The sequence below is a fragment of the Denticeps clupeoides genome, chromosome 14, assembly GCF_900700375.1.
Source record: "Denticeps clupeoides chromosome 14, fDenClu1.1, whole genome shotgun sequence".
Taxonomy (NCBI): Eukaryota; Metazoa; Chordata; class Actinopteri; order Clupeiformes; family Denticipitidae; genus Denticeps; species Denticeps clupeoides.
In genome coordinates, this window is record NC_041720.1 from 13,691,431 (window position 1) to 13,715,634 (window position 24,204).

The 24,204-nt window shown below is 41.7% G+C and overlaps 1 protein-coding gene across 3 annotated transcripts in view; it reads right to left on the bottom strand.

Moving 5' to 3' along the window:
* Positions 1-24,204, bottom strand: part of plcb1l (phospholipase C beta 1-like) — a 91,776-nt gene that overhangs the window by 51,391 nt on the left and 16,181 nt on the right. For all 3 annotated transcript variants that reach the window (XM_029002146.1, XM_029002147.1, XM_029002148.1), the window contains exon 3: positions 13,088-13,156. In XM_029002146.1, coding sequence (XP_028857979.1) covers positions 13,088-13,156 — 69 coding nt within the window. The remainder of the gene's footprint in view (positions 1-13,087; positions 13,157-24,204) is intronic.

The window sequence follows — 24,204 nt, forward strand, 5'->3', positions numbered from 1 at the left end:
TTAATATTTCCATTGTCTGCCTGCATCGGGTGCGATGTCACACGTGCAACATCGACAAACTGGGCGACACAAAGTGAAAACAAGGAACACAGGCAGTACAAGAGTGACATTTAAGACAAACAAAACATGCAGACAACAAAGAAGACAGGCAGACAATGCTAAACCAGTTAAATGAGTAAACCTGAGTAAAGTTAGCGGTAAGTTCTGTATTTGACAGACATTAATAGAACTTCACTGCATGTTCTTACCTGGTAAACAAAAACCTAGAAATTTCCACTTTCACAAAGTCATGTATTTGTGTGAACTTTCACACACACGTTGGCTTTTCAATTGATGCAGCCCATAAATGTTGCATGACGTCAAAATCTAAGCGAGTGGAGGTGGGGCGGCAAAATGTTTACTTCTTCCTAGGGGGCGTAATAATTAGTGAAATAATTAATGAAACTCAGCATTGCAACCCAGTATAACCCCTCCTCCACCACCACCAGCACAACTTCGGGGCAGTGGTGGCCTAGTGGTTAAGGAAGCGGCCCTGTAATCAGAAGGTTGCTGGTTTGAATCCCGATCTGCCAAGGTACCACTGAGCAAAGCACCGTCCCCACACACTGCTCCCCGGGCACCTGTCATGGCTGCCCACTGCTTTTAACCCACTGGGTTAAATGCAGTGCACTGTGTGCACTGTGTGCTGTGCTGCTGTGTATCACGTGTGACAATCACTTCACTTTCTTTCAAATTCCTGTCTGAAAATATGACCATATTTGCATTGGTTTCTCGTGGGTGCAACCAAAGATCTGATGGCCATGGGCAGCTACCCAGTTCAAGGGCTGTGCCTGGCATGTTCTCAAAGGTTGCTTCTGCATGACCCTGACCCAAATATCCTTCTTATACTTTTATTGCGCCATGATTTTAAAATGTGGCTGCAATAGATATTAATGGATATAAATAGATATTTAAATGTGACGATAATTCTAGTCAGGTATGAAGTTGTCCAGCCAGCAGTCAGCATGACCTCTGCATGACCTCTGAAATAAATACACACGATGCCACCACCACTTTCAAGTGACTTGTGGAAGCTATTTGGCCACTCAATGTCAACAATGACGTCAGCTTGATGTCCAACAGCAATTTCATTGCCCTTCCTCCATTTTTCTTTATCATTCGGCTCTTTTTTTTCACGTGTGCCATGTCTGCAACTGTGCTCACACATATACATGTGTGCTTTGTGTAAATAAGCACACACAATCAGTCTGGGAGACTGGGAAATCATAATTATTCTACTGAAACTCGACCATTTTTCGAGTGTCACTTAAGGACTGAAAAATGCGCTAAAAATCATTCTAGCTCTCATGAACCCAATATTGTATATGGACTCATAAGCTGAGCCGTGTGTCTTGTCACAGTCCTATTATTTACACTGTAATGTTTCAACACACCTATTCATTTAAGTGAAAGTGAAGTGATCATCATTGTGAAACACTGCAGCACTATGCAGTACATAACTCCACATGTGTTCATTCATAGTTTTGATGCCTTCAGTGAGAATCTACCAATGTAAATGGTCATGAAAATAAAGAAAACACATTGAATGAGAAGGTGTGTCCAAACTTTTGGCCTGTACTGTATATTTATAAAATCCACAAGTGGTGGGGTTAAAGGAAAATGTCATGACAGCACCTATACCGCCAAACACTGCAATGTTCACTTCAAACACCCAGCAACACAAATCATTAATCCAGCACAGGCGCTAATACTGCATTATCGAGCAGGAGCACAGCCACTCTATGCGCTGACATGGGGATTTATGCTCCACAAACCAGGTTATTTTAGGCCGATCTGCAGTATACACAGGTAGCTTTTAAGTCCACCACTCTGAGCCTCCACTGGAGCAGGTAATTGGAGCCTTTCCTGGCTCAACGTGCCAATCATGGCTCATTCAAAGGCAGCTCAGCAATGGGCTAATGAGCTGTTTTGCCCGACATTAAAGTTGTTAAAATGAAGCAAAAGGTAATCAGCATTCAGTCAATGCACATGTTCAACACATCCGGTGGCAATTACATGTTTATTCAAAATCTTCTGAAGGGTCTAATGGAAGTACCTGTAGATATTATGGCTGGTCCCACTGAGACTGTTTGTTGCCACCATATATCGTGGCGCACAGCGTTCATTTTCTGTGCATTTCAGAACACTCCAAACACAAGCGATTCATTTCTGAAAGTGCTAACAGTCACAGGAGAGAAGCAGCTTGGCATGTATAGCACTTGCCCGGCTCCCTTCCGCAATCCCCCAGGGTGCATTTTGGAGCAGACCCAATAGCTACCCGATAACAGTTCCCATACAGGGATTGATCAATCATTTAGGAAAGGGCCGCTGTTGAATCCTGAGGTGTTTGGAAGTGAACATCCTATCTTTCATCTCTCACGGCTGTGCAGCGTCTAAAAGAGTGAAACGGGCTGCGGGACGATGCAAGACAATTTACGAAACCTGATCAAGGAAGAGAGTTTGATGGATTGTCCATGGTAGAAGCTTTTATTAGATGAATTCCTATGAGTATTGGGTTTGGATACAGATCAAGGGCCTCTGGCGAACGTCAAATAAGACTGAGTTGTGCGCCTCAGAAACACATTGTCTTTGCTATTACTTCTGATGTGACAAACCCATATGTCAGCTGTCATCACATTAGCATATGCCGTTGCTCTCTGAAAGCTGTCCATGCTACATTTGGAGAATATCTGAAGTGCACCAAAACTTGCAGTGTGGACTATAGTGCCACTGGCAAATGGTATCCATACATCAGTGGGGTTTTTATGATGTCCCTGACATGAAGAAGACCTACAGGAACTGACAGACCAGATACACCAGTTCACTTTGATAGGAACTGTGATATTTGTCCTAATATTTCCTAATATGTACTTCTTTATGCTTAGTTTAGGAAAGCCAGATATAACTTCATTTTTCATTATCATAGTAATTGTCACCATTATCTAGCAATTGTTCATTATGTGGTGTTTTCTGTATTTTTTGTGTTCTGCGTTGCAAATAGGGGTGTACAATATGTATCAGGATAAAACAGCACCGCAATCTAGAGACAGCAATCCGCAAACTGGGATTTAAAATGGGCTAAATGTATGGATGTCAATGACAAAAGTTGGGGCGATAAAACAATATTTGCACTGGTCTGGGTTTAACCCGCTGCACCACAGACTAAATGAAATTATAATCATGTAACAATGACCTCCAATGCACATTTAACTGCTGTTCATGTTCTAAATCTGCACAAACTTGTGTCACAAACATTACTATGTGGTCTGAAATGCATTCACATTATTAAAAAAAAATATAGTAGTTATGAATGGGACTGGTTTTTAAATATTGTCTACTTATGGTTAGAATATTGACTCTTTTTTGCTAATAACATACACCCTTTTTTGCTAATAACGTACACCCTTGAGTAAGTCCAGTGTCACCTCATCTGTGACATGACCGATGCAGTAATTTCCAGCTGACAACTGGCAGTATGATTGTCGTTCCTCGCATTCATCCACAAAACTATGAGTGCAGCACAACAGGGCGTCCACCCACAGACAGAGGCAGCGCAATAAAACGTGATGCCGTTGATGCAGTCAAACCCTGAACAGCTTGGGTGAGGCACCCCAAAATAAAAATGGCAGATCACATGAACGTCAAGGTTATGCAATTTGAACCCGGTGTAAATAGCTACAGCACCATCATGAAAATGGTTTGGCCCTGACAATGCTATGTGCACCACGTGTGTCTGGAAAACCATCCACTATTTACACCTGCTGTGATTGACAAGCTGGATCTGCAGGGAAGGTTCTTTAGGGACATTTGAATGGACCTTCAGGGACACAGACCAAGGAGTACTGGCCCACTATTCAACAGCTACCATTGTGGCCTGAGTCACAACCGGAAAAGAAAAACAAGTTTTTAGCAGGATCTAAGTTTTTTTTTTTTTTTGGATGGTCTAAAAACCAAATTTAAAAATAAAAAGAGAATTGCCCTTCAATAAACCCAAGTTCTTTTAGAAGAACTTTTAAAAGTTCTTTTAAAGTATCTACTGTCCATATTAACAAATGCATATTTAATTTCTTTCCCGAAATGATAAGCCTACACAAAGTGCCTGAATAAGCATGGCAGTGAGCCTGCAAAATGGCCATTCTAGTGCATGTGTGTGTGTGAATTCATGTGTTAGTAAGGACCACATAAAAAAAAAAGATAAAAAACAACAACGTCACTTGTTGCTGTCTTTTTAAGGATTAGGTTTTATACTTATTAACATACGCTGCATATTTGTTGCTGTAATTTTCTAAAGCAGTATAAAATCTACTGTGTGTATGGTGTATAGGTTTGAGGACTGTGAGGTCAGCAATCCAGCCTTCTTCCTGGGTTACAGGGCCAGTTATAATTAGACTAGGTACAATGCAGTTCAGCACTAAATGTAAAATGAAAAACTGAGACCAGGTTTGAGGAACAAAATATAAATTCAGCAGAACATTCATAGACTGTTTTGGAGGAGTATTAAAACATTACCATTAAAACATATGCTTCATCAGTACATTTAGGTTTTAATTTTTATAATGACGCAAATACACCCAGGATTTCCAACATGCACAATTTACATTACAAATAACTTTTCAACAGTTGCAGTTAGGCACCACAAGTGAACTTAAAAAAAAAAAACATCCTTGCCGAACAACCACTGTTGCTCATTTGTAAACCTCAGTGTTACTACTGCCAACCACTTCCTTGCAGGAAGCATGAGACAAAGCCCATAGTTTCCACTGGCTCTCTATCACTCTGGAGACTTGAAACAGAGCACTTGCCAGTCGGGCCGTTCTGTCCAGGCCTTTCTTTTAATTAACTTAAGAGCTAAAAAGTCCTGTACAATTGTCTGAATCCACCAGAGGACAGAATGGGTGAAAAGTCCAAAACATGCCACAATAATTCTGATGTGATCAATGCACAGCAAGGGCTTCAAAAGTTTATGGGGGAGTCTAACTATGTAGCCGACAGTCACAAATCGGATCTCAGAGTCCAGTCTACTACTGGTGTGAAGCAGTGGTGAGACTAATGAAATCCATCATCAAAAATGTCAAAAACACAGTTATGGATCACAGCGATTGTAAAATATGCATTTGGATGTTATATAGCTAACGTGTTTGCTAAGACCAAATCTGAATAGTTTACTTGCCTTTGGGTTTTTTTTTAAATGATTTTCAGAGCTCCAGATATGGGCTTCTAAATAAATGTTTCATACTTAAATCAATACTTTTAGGAGAATATGAATACACTGTATGGATATACAGTATGTATTTTCAGATACTGGTTGCTTATTCTTTATGTACAACCTCTTAATAGCTCTGTCAGATGAAAGCAATGTATTGCCTTTTCACAGGTATCTGACATTATATTGTGACATTTGCTTTATACATTTTGCTTTTATACTGACTTGAGACCCTCCGTCTCAAGTCAGTGGGGTGGGGGGCCTTTAAATGAAGTCACATCAGCTGACTGCTACTGCCATCACTCGAGTGATGGAGTTAAGATGCTTTGCAGATGTTGATTCGCTCACCAGCCTGCATCACAAAAATGGCTTTTTTTTGCCATCTGATGAGCTCCGAGCTTCGATTATGTTCACCTCAGTGGACATAAGTGGCATTTCAGACATATAGTAACTAGTAGCCTCGTAGGCGACACACTTGTCTATGAACCAGAAGACCACAAATTCACAGGTTCAAACCCAACTACCATTGAGTCCCTGAGCAAGACACTGAACCCTGAGTGTCCCCAGGGGGACTGTCCCTGTAACTGTGCCTTGTAAGGCATTCTGAATAAGTAGAGTTTTAAGATGTAACTGGTCATATACTGTAGGTTACATGGTGACCACGGTAAACATCTGATTTGAAACATCTGAACGGAAAGGTGTTATTGTCCCTACATTATCTCTTCATGTACTTTTCTTACATGCTTTTGGTTTCTGCTCACTGAAGTGAGGCCTTTCTGAAACCTGCTTTTTGCGGAAATTAAGTTTTCACCGCTCTACCAAACAACAGCATCAGTAGCACGAGAAATAGCAGCAAGCAGGTGTAGTTGCCGACAGACTACTCATCAGTTCCTCTCCTGTAAGATGAGACCTTGCTTCCTCGTTTTCACTCTTGTTGACAAGAGAGAAGCATTCACTGGGAGACGGTTAATGATCTGGGCTCTTCCTAGACATGAACAGGGGCTCAACTGTATTCAGCAGAACGTGGCGGAAGATCTTCACCCAGATAAGAGCCACCAGTCTACTGTCAGGTGTCATGGAATACATCCTGAAACTCAACCTCCCCCACATGGACCAACAAGACGAGACTTTTCCTGACTTTCTGCTGAGCAGCGAACAAGTGCATTTACACCATCAACACGAGGAATATATTTTCTGTACATTTCCTTTAAAAATATATATTTCTAAACTAGAGGTCAAAATAATTCTTCAGTGGTGCAACTGAAAAAGGTCACAAAAAGGTATTTTTTCAGGGGGATAAAAATTTAAAATAAAAGTGCGGGTAAGAGAGGTGAGTAGCCTGGACCCGTCAAATAGACAGAGTGGATGTGGCCATTGATTAATGGGCCTGTAATTTAGACACGAGCCGGACAAGTACAGTTTTTTTAAAAGCCAAAACCCAAAATTATATGTGTTATATACTATATCTATATGTTTTACATGCAACAATAAATGTTCTGGCCTCGATCATCAGGCCGAGAACCTAAATTTAGATTTTCTTTTTATTTCATTTTTCTTGTTTAAATTTTTGCTCAGTAAAGCACTTTAAGCACCAGCACATTTAATGAAGAACTTTATGTTAACCAGATTGATATTTAATCATTTACAAGTCCATATTGAGTACAGACAGTGATTTAAACAGAAAAAAAAATAAACCTGTGTTAAAATAAAACTGTGTTGTTAAATGCGATGCGGTCCAAAATTTGGTGCACCTAACCTTTGATCTGGTACACCTAAGAAACCAACCCAGTTGCTCTAGTGAACAAGACATTTACAGAAATAAACAGATCCAAAAAAAAAGGACTGCTGGAGAGGACGAACTAATTGCCCACTCAGACAATTTGTACTTATTTCTGAAATCCAGGAGACTAAAATGGGAGGAGCTGATTGGCATGATTGGATAATATTGTTCAAAAAGTATTTCAGACGAATCTAACACTAACACAGGCACATGCACACACACTGCACACTAGCACTTAACAATTTCCAAGCATGTTCTTTTTCTGACAAGTTAGGCCTGATCAGGGCTCTTAGTTTGTAAACTCAAAATCTATAGAAATCGAACGGGAATTGCTGGTGTCTTCCTCTTGTAAGTTGCTTTGGATAAAAGCATCTGCTAAGTAAAGTAAAGTAAATAATATAAACCGATAAACTCAATACGTCACATGCCCAGCTGTAGGAAAGCATCTGTCTCCTGCCTATATCTTGAATCTTACATTCACAAACACTCCAGAGAACACAGAGACGTGTCCATCTGTCACCACTGTGCACCTTTTAATTTTACTCAAGTGCATTTTTACCCAAGTATTTTACTTCGCTATATTGGCACCCTCCGTTACTGAGAAAAACATGAAACAAAAACAGTCTGAATTGAGTGCGAGTGCTGCATTCCCACTATTTTGTTGTAGTCTATTCTTCTGAGCCTAATATTTCTCAGACCATGGCACAGTAGCGCCTCTCCTCTGGGTTCTAGTGTCGATCACTTGCCAGCCAGTCAAAAAAGAAAGGGCACACACAATAGCTCAAATGGCCACATCTGGAATTTGGCCCCTTATGATGTCACATGGGGAAAGCTTACCTCCCTTTTCTCATGCTTTGCCCACCCAGATTTTTGCATGCACCCCTCCCCTAAAAAAACCAACTGTTGTGGCTTGCAAAACGAACAAACCATTGCAGCTGCTCTGTGATTGAATGTAAAAAATTAGCATAAAAGTATTTTTTTAGTCACGCAAGCCTCTGAATAACTAGTGGGACAGACACATCTTCCTGTCTCTTCCAAACATTGTGGTTGGTGAATTGTGTTGATGGCGTAATTTCTGCGGATGTCTCCTCACTTCTACAGGCTGCTCCGGCAGGGGCTACTCTGAGTCCGGAGTTTGGACCCGAGTTTCATGTTCAGTGTTATTATGATTCCTGTGTGTTATCACCTGTGTATGAGTGTATAAAGCTATCCTGTTTGTGTCTGTTTGCCGTCAGGTCAATGTCTGGTGATGTTTCCCCTGTCCTGTTCACCGTGTATTAAACCCCTGTTTTGTGACGTTGTGTGTATGCGTCTTTCTTCCTCACCATTTCCAGCCAACGTGACACCACTCTCCTCCTCATTTAAAGCTACAGACACCGAAACAGCACGTCCAGGGGAAATCTCAAAGTGGCTGTAATACGGCACCAAGGCTGAATTTCAGAGAGAGATTTCAGATACAATACTAGGAGATAACTTCTTAAAAAGAAAAAAAAAAGACATTTAAAATGTTTTATAAGGTATTTTATAAGGTGTACATTATACCACTTGAGGTTGAATAAAACAACTAGTGTTGGATTGCATTTATGACTAGACATTTACATTTACAGCATTTATCAGATGCCCTTATCCAGAGCGACTTACAATCAGTATTTACAGGGACAGACACAATGGTAGTAAGTGGGATTTGAACCTACTAGACCTTTTTTACATAAATTAATTGAATGTAACTAAGTAACTATTACTCATTTTAAATTAAGTACTTTTTAAGTTTAACTCAAGTTTTTTAGATTGTAAGTCACTCTGGATAAGGGCGCCTGGTAAATGCTGTTAATGTAAATGTAGATGGGTACATTTACATTTACTTGAGTAGAATTTATGCAAAGATTACAAAGTAAAGATGACATTTTTTCAGTACTTTTTCCACCTCAGCACACACATTAGTTTTCATCATAACACTAAATTTACGACCTCAAGTTAAAATTTCTTCAACTGATAAGATTCACAGAGCAGGCAAATCAATGTCAGGAGTGACACATTCTACAATTCACGGCTACAGCAAGAACAGAGGTTCTTTATCAGGATAAATATTACACAGACTGTTCACACAAGGGGAAACGTGGTTCCTGTTTTAAACTCAAACTCACAAAACTCATGAATAATGTGCAGACTGAAGTATTTGACATTTTGTTCAGCCTCACCTCCTCGATACTACTGAGAAATGACAGACGGAAGTTACGCCACACTCCAAGTCTCTGATCCATGTAGTTCCTACATTAGTAACAGGAAGTTGAGGATAAATAAATACCAGCGCGAGTCTTGAGAAAACACAATTCCACACGTTTGGGACAATTCCACAGGGGGACAGGGTCTTTATATTGACAAATGCTATAATCCTCTAGGAAACAGTTACCTAGATTTGTCCATCCAGCCACTGTGTTTTCACTCCAACCTTTAATTAATTCCTTAATTATAAACCTGTTAGTGACCACTAATAGCCTAATTATGTATGTGGTAGACTTGAAGCAAATGTGTGACTAGATAAAAAGATGGTGGCAAAGGCCAATCAGGAATGGCCAATGGGTCAACTCTTTCAAGGAAATGGGTACTGAATAGTACACTATAAGTTTTCAGGAACACTAAAGGGCCAATCATGTTTTTTAAGTGCTGAAAATGTTTGAGATAACTATAACATAGATCACACAAGGTCAGAAACATGAGGTAAACAAAGGATTAAAGAGGAGACAGGATCTTAACCTCAAAGTTGCCAGTTTGGCCAGTTGTGGATAAAAATGCTTGTCAAGAATAGGTATTGTCTCATTTAAATGTCACATTTAAAGTTCTCCTGACATTAATCTTTTTTTTGCTTTTATATCGGTCTTACTGGTCCCCTAATACTGTATCTTTCCGAAATTCAGCCTTGGTGCAGAATTATTGATCCAGTCCCACATGCAAATGAGGGGGAGAGAGGCGGGACGAGGATGAGAGTGGCCTACAGAAGTTAGGGGGCATTCACGGAAATTACGTCATCAACACCATTCACCAACCACAATGTTGGGTGCAAACAGGAAGTCGTATCTATGTTTTTTCAGAAAAACATTACATTAACCCACTGGTTCTTCAGAGTCTTGCGTGACTGAACTAAAAAAAATCATTTTTGCTAATTTTTACGTCCAATCACCGAGCAACTGCTACGCTTTGCATGTTTTCAAGCATGACAGTCGGTGGAGTTACTTTTTTAAGAGAGGGGTGGGAAATTCTCTTGGGCGAAAAAAGAAAGAGAAAGAGGAGGTAACCTTTCCCCTTATGACGACACAAATTCCAGATCTGACCATCTGAGCTGCCACTCTCTAAACAGCGAAACAGAATCACCAAAACACTCCTTATACATATCACCATTTGCCATTGCAGGACTTTATACAGGCTAGGGGAACTCGTATTAAAGTTACATAATCTCACAAAGTGAAAATTTCATAATAGGGGACTGTTAATTGTCCCTCCAGTTTTTTGGGGGACTGTTCTTCTTGTACCCTTTTGTGTCTTACTAGGCCTATGTAGACTTTGAATGGGGTTAACCAAAAAAAGAAAAAAAATCACATTTTGTGAGAAAACATGCCACAAAAATGCAAAATCACCCCAAAAACAATGAAATCCTGAAACACTGCTTGCATAACTTTGTGCATTTGACATACTGAGAGAGGCGGGTCAGCCTTTGCTGGGGGCTTTGAACATTTTTTTTAAAAAGATCAGTACAATTTGTGCTCTGTGTGACAGGAAAAATTACACACCAAGGTACATATAACAAGCAAGTTCTCTCTTGATTTTTAAAATCTATTTATTTCCATCTATTATCTATTCATATCTATCTATTAAAAATCCTGAGGACAGTTTAAATTTCAAGTTCATTAGTACAGTACCCTGATACTTCTCATCACTTTTCTCATTAAAAAGCTTCCTGCACATAATGTAGCCAGCAGGCAGGCTTTAGTTATTTTAGTGCCGACAAAAAACGTCTGAAGTAAACGGGCCTCCTAAAGGTTGCGGCACTTCCTGGAAAAACATCAGATCAGAATACATTGCTTCAGGTCACAACACATTGCCCATTCCCCAGTAAGTGTTAGTAACACTTTGGCCTCAGTCGCCATTAACCCTCAGTTACATAGCCTTCAGTCGGCAGTCACTCGGAAATATTAGTAGTAAAACGAAATTACACGAGGGGGGGAATCTTCAAACAGCCATGGACAAAAAAGATAATTGTCCCACATTGTCAGGAGATCTGGACTACAACTGCTTTAGCATAGATATAATAACAGGGTACAAATTTAGCCTACAAACCCCTGCAAAAAAAAAAAAAACACCTTTAAAATATCACTGCAAAATGATTAGCCTCCAGCAATGTTTACCTGACACACATACAGGCGCTTTCGCAGGAGATTATTAATTGTTATTAAGAGTATTCCCTCATAGAGTTCCAAACAAAAGGGAGCACTTGTGTTAATAACCCTTCCATGTCTGGAACAGAGGAACCCTAAACCTGGCTTGTCAATCAATCAACCAGATTTAATATAAATAGCACAATTAGTGAGCAAAAGGAGCTTAATTTCAAATACATTATGTAAATGTGCAATTATGAAGATATATATGAAAAATATTTAAAGTAAATAAATTATAGCAAGTATATTAAATAATTATAGTAAGCTGCAAAAAGTTATGGAGAAAATGACATATGCCTAAAGATTTCTTTTGATACCCGGATATCCTCTGGCAAAGAGGTGACAGGAGGCTCTACAAAGCCTGTCATTAGGTGATTGACCATTGAGGGATTTTAAAACCAATACACAGACTTTTTAAATACAGTACAGGCCAAAAGTTTGGACACACCTTCTCATTCAATGTGTTTTCTTTATTTTCAGGACCATTTACCAATGTATCTACCAATGTAAATGGTCATGACAATAAAGAAAACACATTGAATGTGAAGGTGAGTCCAAACCTTTTGGCCTGTACTGTATGTTCTGGAGCTAACAGACTGCCAGTGAAGGGACTTCACCTCAGATGAAATGTGGGTCTTGGTCAATACATGTGGTGCAGCATTATAGTCATAAAAATGTATCTGTCACACCTAATATTTTAGCATTGCCTTAATGTGAATAAACCAAACAAACTTGCTGTCAGTATCATTGACAGTAAAGTAATAATAATAAAAAAGCATAAATTAGACAGATTAGTTTAAAAGAGCAAACTAATATTTAACTACTGTAATGAGAAAAAACACATTAAACAAACAACAGCTATGGTTTACTTTTTGCCAAGTAGTGGTAAAAACAGCATCAGCTTCTCAGGGTCCAACTGGAAAAGCTACTGTTTATAGTATATTTAGTGACATAGCTGTTGTGAGACAATGTGCCATGTGCCAATGACCAGTTCCATGTGTTTTTTTATCTGAATTGCTCCAAGATCCTTCCCAACAAATCTTGACATTATCAATCTTTAGTCTCATTAAAAAAATTAAAAAAAAAGAATGACACATCAGTCAATAAATATTGCACTTTAAGTCTTTATCTTTGGCAAGGATATTGCTAATGGCCCACTTTGCACAACACAGAGAATAATAAAAGCATCGCGGATGCTACGCAGCTTCTGTCTTGCGTCTTAAGTCTCAGCCGAGCCTCTGAGCTCTCGGCGATATCGGAAAAAAATAGACGTAGAAGAGTGCGTAATCTTTCAAACAACAGCCGGCTTTAACGACAGCACAGTTGCTGCCTGGCAACATTTTTATATGCCGAACGACTGCAAAAACATGGACTTGCAATACATAAGAAACAAGAGTGTTCATCCATGGGTTGAACAGAATATTCTAGAAGATGGGAATCGAATATTAATGCATCCACCTGTGACCTCCAGCAACAACAATCTGAGGAGTGTAAGAGTAGAAATAAAGAAACCTGTTTACTCTGACGTATTTTGTGATTGACATTTTTTTCACAACTAAATCACAAAACCTCCCACTTCCACGTGACCTCTTCGGGTGTAAATGTGATACGCAGAAACACGAGATAAATGTTTACCTTGGGCAGTTTTGCATATTTTCCATTCCTGGTGTCCTTGATGGTGGAAATGTCAAGCACGTCAGTTTCCTGCAGAGGAGGAGAAAAGCAACTGATTTAGTCCCACGTGGCATCTAATCAGCAGAATTAGAACAGAAAAAAGGAAAAGTGGTTTGTAATTGGGCCTTGGAAGCTTTAGGGTTTATTTGACACTTAGTGTTTACAATGAGAGACAGTGGATTAGCAGTCAATGTTCTGGCCTGACCCCTCAAGATTAAGAAAACTTAAAGAAAGGTTCCCCTTAAATACCATTAAACACGACACGACAGATTGATATGACAGATTGATACTGATATTGAGTATATTGACACCAGGCCTGTGTGCAGGCAATAATCTTACAATGCATATATATTATGCCACTGGGTTACAATTGTGCATATCATGATACGTGACACCACCATGTGCATAGAAATTTGAGGGTAAGTTCAAGACACTCAGTACACACATTTGAAACCATCATTTTAGACTGTAGACATAGGTGTTGACTGGGATCTCCAAAGGTTCTAATGCATACGGTAAGGAGCTGCTTTTAATCTCATCGTACATGCGTACAGTGACAACAGAAGGCATTCTACTCTATTCTATTCTAAACATTTGAATAAAAAATCGATATGAAAATCAATATCACCATGGCCTCACACCTTCACGGTTGTAAGTTCGAGTTCTCCGGTTTCCTCCCACCATCCAAAGGCATATACACTAGGCGAATTGGCAACTCGGAATTGTCAATACCATGGACTCAGTTTCATAACATGAGAAATATGCAAGTGCTGTTCTTTTCACAGAGAGTATTACTATGACAACACAACGACAGATACACCCACATCAGAAACCATAGACTTCCTCTAGTAAGCTCCTCCCCTTCCTCCTGGTCGCTGGGCAGGGCGGGCAGTGCAGGTGGCAACGAGGAGCAGGCAGTGGCGTAATGGAAGCGGAGCCCAGCCATGCATGCAATATAGCGCACCGGGACCCGCTAAGGCTGGAGGAGTGAGTGAGACCCGGCGGGGTGGTGATAGTGGGGGTCGGGACGTGGGGAAATGAAGTCACGGATGAGGGCTCGGTGAGAGGCAGGCGCCTTAAGCTGATTGAACCGCCGGCTCGGTCCACACAGGGCCGCTGCCAAGCCACATCTTAAATAGCACGGCACATCTCCTGACAAACCCTGCTGGGGAGCTGTAAGTACTTTTTAAAGATCCATTATTGATAAGGCGGGCAAACGAGAGATGAAGTGGCTTCCATCTTGCGTGTTAATGTTGAGCAAAATGTGCCTGACCTCCCGAGACACTTACTAAATTGCGTGTGCATTCCAAATGATTACGTGTGTAGGTTTATTGGTGTATATTTAGTCGCGTATTAATGATCACACTTGCGAATGGACATACGTTAAGGACCGAGACGCTGGATGGCCACTGCCAAAGCTGGGGGTCTCACGCACACTCGGGAAGACACTCCGCAAATTTACATGTTCATGGAAGCTGAAGGTATTTGTTGCTATGGTAACCAAGTTCCTTCAAAGTTGTGTCTCATGTAAGGGCTTGTGATTGCTACTGTATTAGACTTCCAAAAGTAATTTCATTACACATTCATGACACTTTTTAAATTGTCACGCATTGCAAATGCTGGTCCACATCAAAGAAGCAGAACTCAATTTTAGAAGGCAATCTCACAGGGTGCAGCACAAAGGTGGTGAAATGAAAAAAAAAAACAAAACAAGGAGAAGCCCATCAGCTCGGGTCCAGATGAAAATCTGATTTGATCTCCTATTTCGCCCAGGTGACATGATGGGACCTCTCCTCCTGTATCACATGGTCCTTTCCTCCCTGCCCGGACACACAAAGACCGGGAGTCCATCCTCGAATCCTGATCACCGTTCACCTCACACTTCCAGGATGCTTCAACTCCAAGGTAGACATGTGACTGGACTCGATACTCACTTGGCTGGTTGAGGCAAAATCCTGGTCTGGATTTTTTACTGATCCTCTAATGCACAAGTCTTGTTTCAGGTCAGTCACAGCTGGGCAACATAAATTCCTTCTGTGACAGCCTGGTTGTTCCTGAATAATAGTGGGACATCTTCAGCTTCCCAGCAACCTGAACCCTGAGTAACATGTTCAGAAACTAGAAAATGTGCTTTAGAATGTGAGAATCATAAACGCAAAGCATAATTAATGTAATGTCAATAAAATATGTCTTTCCTGGCTATTTAACAACAGTGATTATGCAGTACAATTTATGCCATGACTAATATATTTACAGGCGGAAACATCTGCCCCAACATCTGCGCTGTATTGGGCGATACGATCGCTTCCCCTTTATTCCACTTCATTCAGGGGTACGCAAATACGATCTTTTATTTATTTTTGATTTGTCCAGGTAGTGAAAGGGGGGAAAATTGAGTGCAGAGCCTCTTCCTCCCTGCAATCAATTTAGCAGCCACGGTTCGCGGAGGCAGGCGCTTTGAGTCAAAGGTTAACATTTCCAGCGGCTGCTATAAAGGCCGTCCTTTGAAGCGTGTTTTAAAGGGATGCTGCCCAGCATGATGCGCGCAGGCTGATGGTCCAAGGAAAGAGCGATGGAGAGCACCCCCCCCCCCCAACCCCCTCTGAGTACATTAGCATCCACTGATCTCAAAAACAAAGAAGGCGGTATACTGACCCACACTGTTCTAGTCATCTGCCCTTTACATTTCATTACCAGTGGGATATAGTGTTACATCTATATAGTTTGGATCTCATATATATACCATCAAGTGCGGGTGAGTTTGCTTTGGTGCAGTGTTCATATTTTTGCATGTCCAGTTGAAAGGGGCGTGTTCTGTGAAGTCATGTAAATCTTCTTCCCAGAAAATGAGGCAAAGTCCAAGAATCTCGGTTTTATATCATCAGAATTTGCATAATATTTCTTTTGGTAAACATTGAAATGGGTCCCACAGACCCAAACACCACACAAAGGGTTACATTTTGGTCTTCACTTAATTTAATTCAGAATTGGTGTTCGACTCCTTCATTTACTATTCATTGTTATTCTTTCATTCAATTATTCGCCCCTCCCGTGGTTAATTCCTTCACTGTACCATTCGCTCTGCAACGCATTTATCAAATCGGCAGCAAGTGGGTAAAAATAGAAGAGGTTATTAGAAAACGGGCCGCTCCTGCAGGCAAGACAGGCTTTGAGTTGAGGAGCGGGTGTGCAAGTTTAGAGTAAGAAAATGAGGGCATTACCTGCCTTTTACAACCCTCACCTTAAATTCTACAATATAAAATACTTAATGTGAAACATAGAACCTCTTCCTTCAAACAAACATTTAATAATGACTATTATATCCTTATGTCACGATCCGGTCTCGCAGGGGCCACTCCGGGCCCAGAGTTCATGTTAGTCCTGTTTTATTATGTTTCCTGATTTTTTCACCTGTGTATGATTGTATAAAGCTGCCCTGTTTGTGTCTGTTTTCCGTCGGGTCATTGTTTGGTGATGTTTCCCTTGTCCTGACCACCATGTATTAAACCCCTGTTTTGTGATGTTGTGCGTATGCATCCTTCTTCCTTGCCATGTTCAGCCATTGTGACACCTGTCATTGTGATACACAGCAGCACAGCACAGCACACAGTGAGCAGTGTGTGGGGACGGTGCTGTGCTCAGTGGCACCTCAGTGGTACCATGGCAGCTCAGGAACCGGCAACCTTCTGATTAACCGCTAGGCCACCACTGCGCTGATACACATACACACAAACACACACATGCACACACACACACACACAAACTCGTACTACTTCTGATATATTGAAATATTATTTACCTGTAATATTATCTATTAATGCAGCGTTCCATTTAGCACAGCAGTATTTGCACTATTTTTACTTTGCAACCTTCATTATTCATTTCACCTGTTTAGCGATGATGTCTCATTGTTGTCTACATGTTTTTTGTTAAACGTTACTATTGCACTGCCTGTGTCCCATTTGCACTTTATGTAGCCCAGTTTGTCTGTGTCACTACTTTATGTCACTGTGTAACTTGGTTTAATTGTTCAAATGTTACATGTATACATCCAACATGTATATAGCTGAAATTACAATAAAGCTCAACTCAACTTCGTAAGGTCAAAGGAGTTCTTAAATCAAAATTCATGACAAACACTTTCTACCAAACTGCCCAATACCTCTGTTCAGCTTCTCTCCTCATGATAAAATTGTTCCCGCTGCTGTCAGTCGAAACTCGATCTCCACTGCCAGACCAAACATGCAGTTAGATTACCAGTGCTTTGCCAGAATCGTAAAAGGGAGATTTTTTAAAGCTTCTCCTTGTGCCCTATTTAAGAACATAATTTTTCATGGATCTTTGTAATCTCAAGGGCAAACCAACAACCTTGGAGGATCCCAGGATACACCGCTGGTGAGATATTTACTCTTCCTTCTCAAAGTCACCTGCCTTAAAAACTCATGAGAACAGAGGTGAGTTTGGTAAAACTGGGTTGCTATAAGACACAACCATGCATCGCCACCTTTATTAGTCTTGAAAGATCTGAAATGCAGCGGCGGCCGCCCTTGAGTCCATTCCAAAACAAAAACCTGTCAAACAGCGTATCAAGCTCGCTCCACTCAGGGATTTCTCAGACATTTCGGTGGGACGTCTGCTGTGCAGTCCTGTGCCAAAAAAAGGTGGCAGCTACAGTAGAGTCTTCCAAATGCCTTTTACGTTCTTTCCGGGACAACACCTGCTCTCAGAAGGGTCTCAGTGTTCACAATGGAGGGAGAGAAAGATCCTCACCGGTACTGGAAAATACTGGAGAGTATTTGGCTCCTGCCTCTATAAGACTGTCAATGGAACATACAGTGACCTTAATGGACCTATTTCAGGCCATGAGCTAGAACATGATACACTAAGCACTTCAATATTTTTCAAACTGTGCAAGGAACATTAAGCTATTGATCAAAGTTAATATTACATTATTATCTTAGAATAATAAATAAGAAATAGGTATACAATACATTATGGATTATGGATAAATGAATAACTCAGTCCAACATACCATACTGGACAGCAAGCACTATTTAATTTTAAGCAACAGCAGTTAAATGATTTTTCAACTCCTTTATGCTCAATCTGGCACTTTTCTGAACAATGTTGGAATGAAACAGCCAGCAACACTGCCTGAGCTGCAAAAACACACTTTGCTGCAATGGCAGGCTGAATGGTTGTATCCACCTACTGTATAACATAGGGATTCCCACACATGCATAAGACATTCAACTCAAGATTGTAAAACTGCAAAATATGACAATAGGTCTTATTGTTGACATTAGCACAGGTGAAGAAAGAACAAGCAATGGTTACAAAGGACAGCGGGAACTCAAGATTCAGACTCGACTTAAGCTTACTGTCACGTTGGCTGGACATGGCGAGGAAGGAGGACGCATACGCACAACGTCACAGGACAGGGGTTTAATACATAATGCACATGACAAGGGAACATCACCAGACAATGACCTGATGGCGAACAGACACAAACAGGATAGCTTTATACAATGATACACAGGTGATAACAATCAGGGAACATTACACAGGACGAACATGAAACTCCGGCCCGAACTCCGGACCTGGAGTAACCCCTGCCGGACCAGATCATGACACTTACAGATGTGTTACATGAAAAACAAACACAAAGTGTCTCATTACAGTGCTGACACCATCAACCGGCAAAATGCCTTCAATGTTTATGGTCTCAGATCACTGTAGTGGAGAAATGGTACTGTGATGATGTTATTGTCTGAAAATCTCCTATAGGTGTGAATTTGGGTTGTGATCTGTTGACTAAAAGTCGCATCATGAGATTTCTGTCCCCACCCAATGTCTCAGGTAGCGCTTCTGGAAGGTCAATGAATATTTAACAGAGGGATGATTGACAGCTGTCACACACCATATGTACTTTCTCATTCTGGACAATCGTGTCAATGCATCACATGCACAGCTCTGGTCCTCCCCTCCCCCACAACCACCAAACCAAATTTGATCCATATTAGAATACTCTCCATGATCTACGTCTTACTAGAATCTTGAAAATATCCCTATATTGGATAAGACCGTGGTGGCCTACTGACCCGTGATCAGAAGGTCGTTAGTTCAATTCCTGGTCCGCCAAGGTACCACTGAGGTACCACTGAGCAAAGCACCGTCCCCACACGCTGCTCCCCGGGCGCCTGTCATGGCTGCCCACTGCTCACCAAGGGTGATGGTTAAAAGCAGAGGACACATTTCACTGTGTGCACCGTGTGCTGTGCTGCAGTGTTTCACAATTACAATCACTTCACTTTCACTTTTCACTTTAACAACCTGCTTCCCCTCACCATATCGGACAGCCCAGTGTCTACTATGGAGACCTTCAAGTTCCTGGGTAGCACCATTTCCCAGGACCTGAAATGGTACACAAATATCCCCTCCATCCCAGATTTACTTCCTGAGGCAACTGAAGAAGTCCAGTCTTCTACAGAAGCTGCGGATCCAGTTCTACACTGCAGTTATTGAGTCTGTCCTGTGCTCCTCCATCACAGTCTGGTATGGAGCACCCACCAAATATGACAGAAACCGACTGCAATGGACCCCCTGCCCTCCATCCAGGAACCGTTCATCTCAAGAACCAGGAAAAGGGGAAATCATCACAGATCCCTCACATCCTGGACACTGACCTTTCGACCTGCTGCCCTCCGGCAGACGTTAAGGAAGCCTGCAGACAAGGACCAGCCAACACAGGAACAGTTTCTTTCCCTTCGCCGTCACACGCATTGCAACTGTGCTGATGTAGACTTGTGGTATATATTCATGTAATCTTTGTATTTTCTGTAGATAAGATTTAGATTTTATTGTATATTATATTGTTCTTTTATTCACATGTATATATTACTGTATATTATATTGCTCAGTATATTGTTCATTGTATCAATATATATTTTTGTTGTTTTTAAAAGCATTGTGCTTGAAAGACACTATTGACCAAAATCAAATTCCTTTTATGTACAAAGAACATTTTCCTCAGATTCCTAAATTTTCTATGTATTCCAAAAAGCATAAAGCATAAAAGATAAATCCAACCTCCATCTTAAGCACGTTCATTCAAGAGAGAATATAAAAATGTTGTAAGCTAAATAGGTGGAGTGGCCAGAATTCCAGAATTCGAGCCCAGCAAAGTGGCAGAAATCCATCATGGACACAGGAAAATAGAAAAAAAAAAAGTTGCTACAGTTATCTCTCTCCATCCATTTCCAAATGGCTTGTCGGGGACCACAGAGCACCTCCTGGCATGAGATGGTCTTCAGCCAGCATGAGTCATCTTATTTATGGCCCGTTTCACAAGGGGGTGATGGGTGAGAATAGTAGCCATGGAGCCCCCGCGACAGGCCCTTTGTGCATTCGCCGGGACAGATAAGAGGCTGAGGGCTCGTCTTTAGGTCCCGGTTGGAGCCGTGCAAGACGGGCCGAGGCCTTGCAACCAGTCACCCTGTCTGTGGGATTATCTGATAGGGGCTATCAGCACTGGACACACACATGAAAATCACAGGGCCACGGCAAGGATTTCGGGCTCTTTGACTACAGGTGTCATTCTGTGAATGGATGAACTGGGGCTGACAGTCATCAACTCGGCCCTTGTAATCCACTGAGGGGGAGGAGACCTTCAGGATGAAAAATGGTACACTTTACTGCCACTATGAATTTCCATCAGAGCACGGAGGAACTTTTTTTCTGGTCCGTCTGCCCCTGCTGGCACTTTCCAGGTTGCTTTTTCGGAAGGGAATTTATGAGGACGGGTAGAAGTAAAAAAATCGCCTTGTGACATTGCTGCAGTCGCTTCCCAGCAGTTATCGTTCCAACATCTCGCGAGCTGCCTTATTCACACTCTGTTTGTTAATCTGATGTCCCCGCTGGGGCTTCTTGTGCCCCAGAGACACAGTTTATTTCCTAATCACTTTTTCTTCTTTATCTCAACATGCACACACCAAGAAACCCTCCAACAATTTTCCAGGACCCATTTTCTTCATTCATCAATACATCAACACTTGAACTAGAGACAGAACACCAGAACATTGTATATGTTGATTTATATTACATGTTATCTAATGTTAAAGGGAGGGGAAATGATCTAAAATCTGGGAAGACCAGCTCTGGTCTCACTGCAGCGCTAACCTGCATAAGCAGGTTTAGGTAATGGATTGTTGGATGGAGGTATTCAACTAAGAATTGAGCCAAAATAACAAATGTACAGTGATAAAGCAGCACAGATATTGCATGGAATGTGCGGTGGATAATGGATATATAAAGGGTAAAGGGTGAAGGTAAAGGGTGAAGCGATTGTCATTGTGAAACACTGCAGCACAGCACACGGTGACACAACGAAATGTGTCCTCTGCTTTTAACCATCACCCTTGGTGAGCAGTGGGCAGCCATGACAGGCACCTGGGGAGCAGTGTGCTTTGCTCAGTGGCACCTCAGTGGCACCTTGGCAAACCGGGACTCATCAAGGCATAGACCCCATATTTAATACATGGGACAGTAATTGGCCTAGTGGTTAAGGAGACAGACCCATAATTGGAAGGTTGCCGGTTCGAATCCAGGTCCGCCTGAGTGTCCCCACACACTGCTGCCGACTCCTCACTAAGGCGATGGGTTAACAGCAGAGGACACATTTCACAATTACAATCACTTTCACATCCGAAGGTGACATGTCCCATCATGCACCAGTAAGGCACTATCAGCAGCAGGTCCTTTATATACATTTAGTAGGTCCTCAAGGGGAACGGATCAGACAGGCCTATTGTTCTTGCTTCAAACATTTAAACATAAAGAACCAACTGTTCACATGCTGTCTAATTAATCCAAGTCTTTGATGACATCTTTGACATCAACTAGCAGTACTGAACAGCATCTGAGCTGGTTCAGAAGTAGTCAGGGATCTCCACTCTTCCTGCATTACGTGGTCTCAGACCACACTGGCCTACTTTCATCCCTGCCTGGGTTCACTGTTACAGCTGCTCATGAATTTGGTTTCCTTTCTATCTATGTTTCAAGAACATTTTCACTTTTTATTGGTCCTTCCCCCATTCATTGCGCCAACGTCTAGTCAAAGCACTCTCTGTGAATGAAGCATTGTTTTTCCGTGTGAAACGGCTCTGACGAGACTCCTCTTACGCTTATGAAAAATTCATAAATAAAAGAAGCAACGTGACACCTTGGAGACAGTGAAAGTCGCCTCCAGGACGGACCGAGATGACTTCTGGATTCCCACCGAGGGCCTGTTTGGTGACAACATAAACGCAACTCGGTAATCGTTTCGGCAGCGCTGCGGACCTTGGGGGGTTCGGCCCCTGCTTAGATCCGCAGGTGCTGCGGGTTCCACGTAATGCATGCATGCTCTGAACTGAAAACATTCAATTAGACGATAATAGGCTACTGGGACAAGGTGGCTATTCATAGCTGGCCTTTTGACTCCCATTTGTGCATGTTTCTCCATCGTTTCTTACATAGGCGTCGATCGGGAGGAGCGCAGGAGACGGCCTTTCTCCAGGGAGGGATGATTTGAAGCATAAGCGCTTTTGTTTTCCTCCACAGAGAAGTTCTTTCCATCCTATCCCCCTCATCCCATCGCCCTCTCTCTCGAGGAACACACGCTCGCAGGGGAGCCAGTATTTTAAGTATGGTGGACTCCAGCGCCTCCGACTTGCCCCAAAGCACTTGGGTGGCGTTTAAATTTGATACCCTCTTATCATTTTACCAAATTGAATTAACTTGAGTGAAGGGAAAAAAAAAAAGACAGATGACCTTCATTTCTGACACACTTAACTGACAAAGAAATGGAACAGGGAGAAGAGGGGAATCCAGGCATGGACTCGCCTTTTTCCTTATGCGAGGCGCTGAAACTTTCTCCAGCTTGACCGTCACGTCACTTCAGCGTCCTCATCTTGGAGGTGTTATGTGTAGTTTTTTTTTGCAATTTGTGTGCTTGCACATCAGGAACCTCTCAAAATGGGAGGCGGACGATTCTTCTTTACATTCATCAACGTGTCTGCTTTCATAATCCTTCACACAGGGAAAGATTTTTTTTCAAAAAAATGAAAAGAGAAATATTTTAACCAGTTGGGTGTTACTAGCCTAGCAGGTAACACACTCGCCTTTTGAAGCAAAGACCACAAAGTCACCATTGTGTCCCTGAGCAAGGCACTTAACCCTGAGTGTCACCAGGGGGACTGTCCCTGCTAGGGCATCTGATAAATTCCAGAAATGTATATATACACCAAAATCTCACCATTAAAGGCATAAACTTACTGAGTTTGTTTAATAATACTTTTATTATAATATGACTATTATATCATAATTGAAGTTTAGATGACAAATGTGATCAGCAGTAGAATAGACGTTTCCCTTTCATTTCTGTGCTTTTTATTATTGTGCAGGAAACATTGTGTGTATATGTAAATCAAGTGAAGATGCCCGCACATGGTGCTCATGGTCCGGCCAGCGAACTGAACTGCATTTATTCTCCTGGTTTAATATCCATCGGAAGCAGTTTTTTAAAGTCTCATCGGAATGGGACGGGTTTCAAAAAAGCATTTGTTGATCAGTGTGTTGCTATGGTAACGGGGAAAGGAGCAGCGGAACACAGCCCACGTGAAGGGTGCCGGAGTCAGCAAAGGCTGCAGCGGAGGCCGGTCGCAGGGAATTACGGCCGGAAGAGAGCTGCGGACAACAACTCCGTCTGACAGGCACTTCCTGACGTTCCGCAGGGCCGCTCAGAATGCGCCGCTGCCCGGCCAGAAGGGCTTCGGAACAGCAGGGTTACAACACTGTCTCCTCTCTTCCCTTATAAAGACCTTTTAAAACCCCTGAAGATAAACCTCAGGTCCCAGTTCCTACGACTGGTTGACGGGCCACCAGAACCAGGACCAGGATTAAAATTCTAGGTTCGCCTGTTTTGGGGGAATACTTCAGCTCCTGTTTCAAAGAATGATCTAAATTGATCTAAACTCTAGGAACAGGGTGGTAGTAGCCTAGTGGGTAATACACTAGCCTATGAACCAGAAGACCCGGGT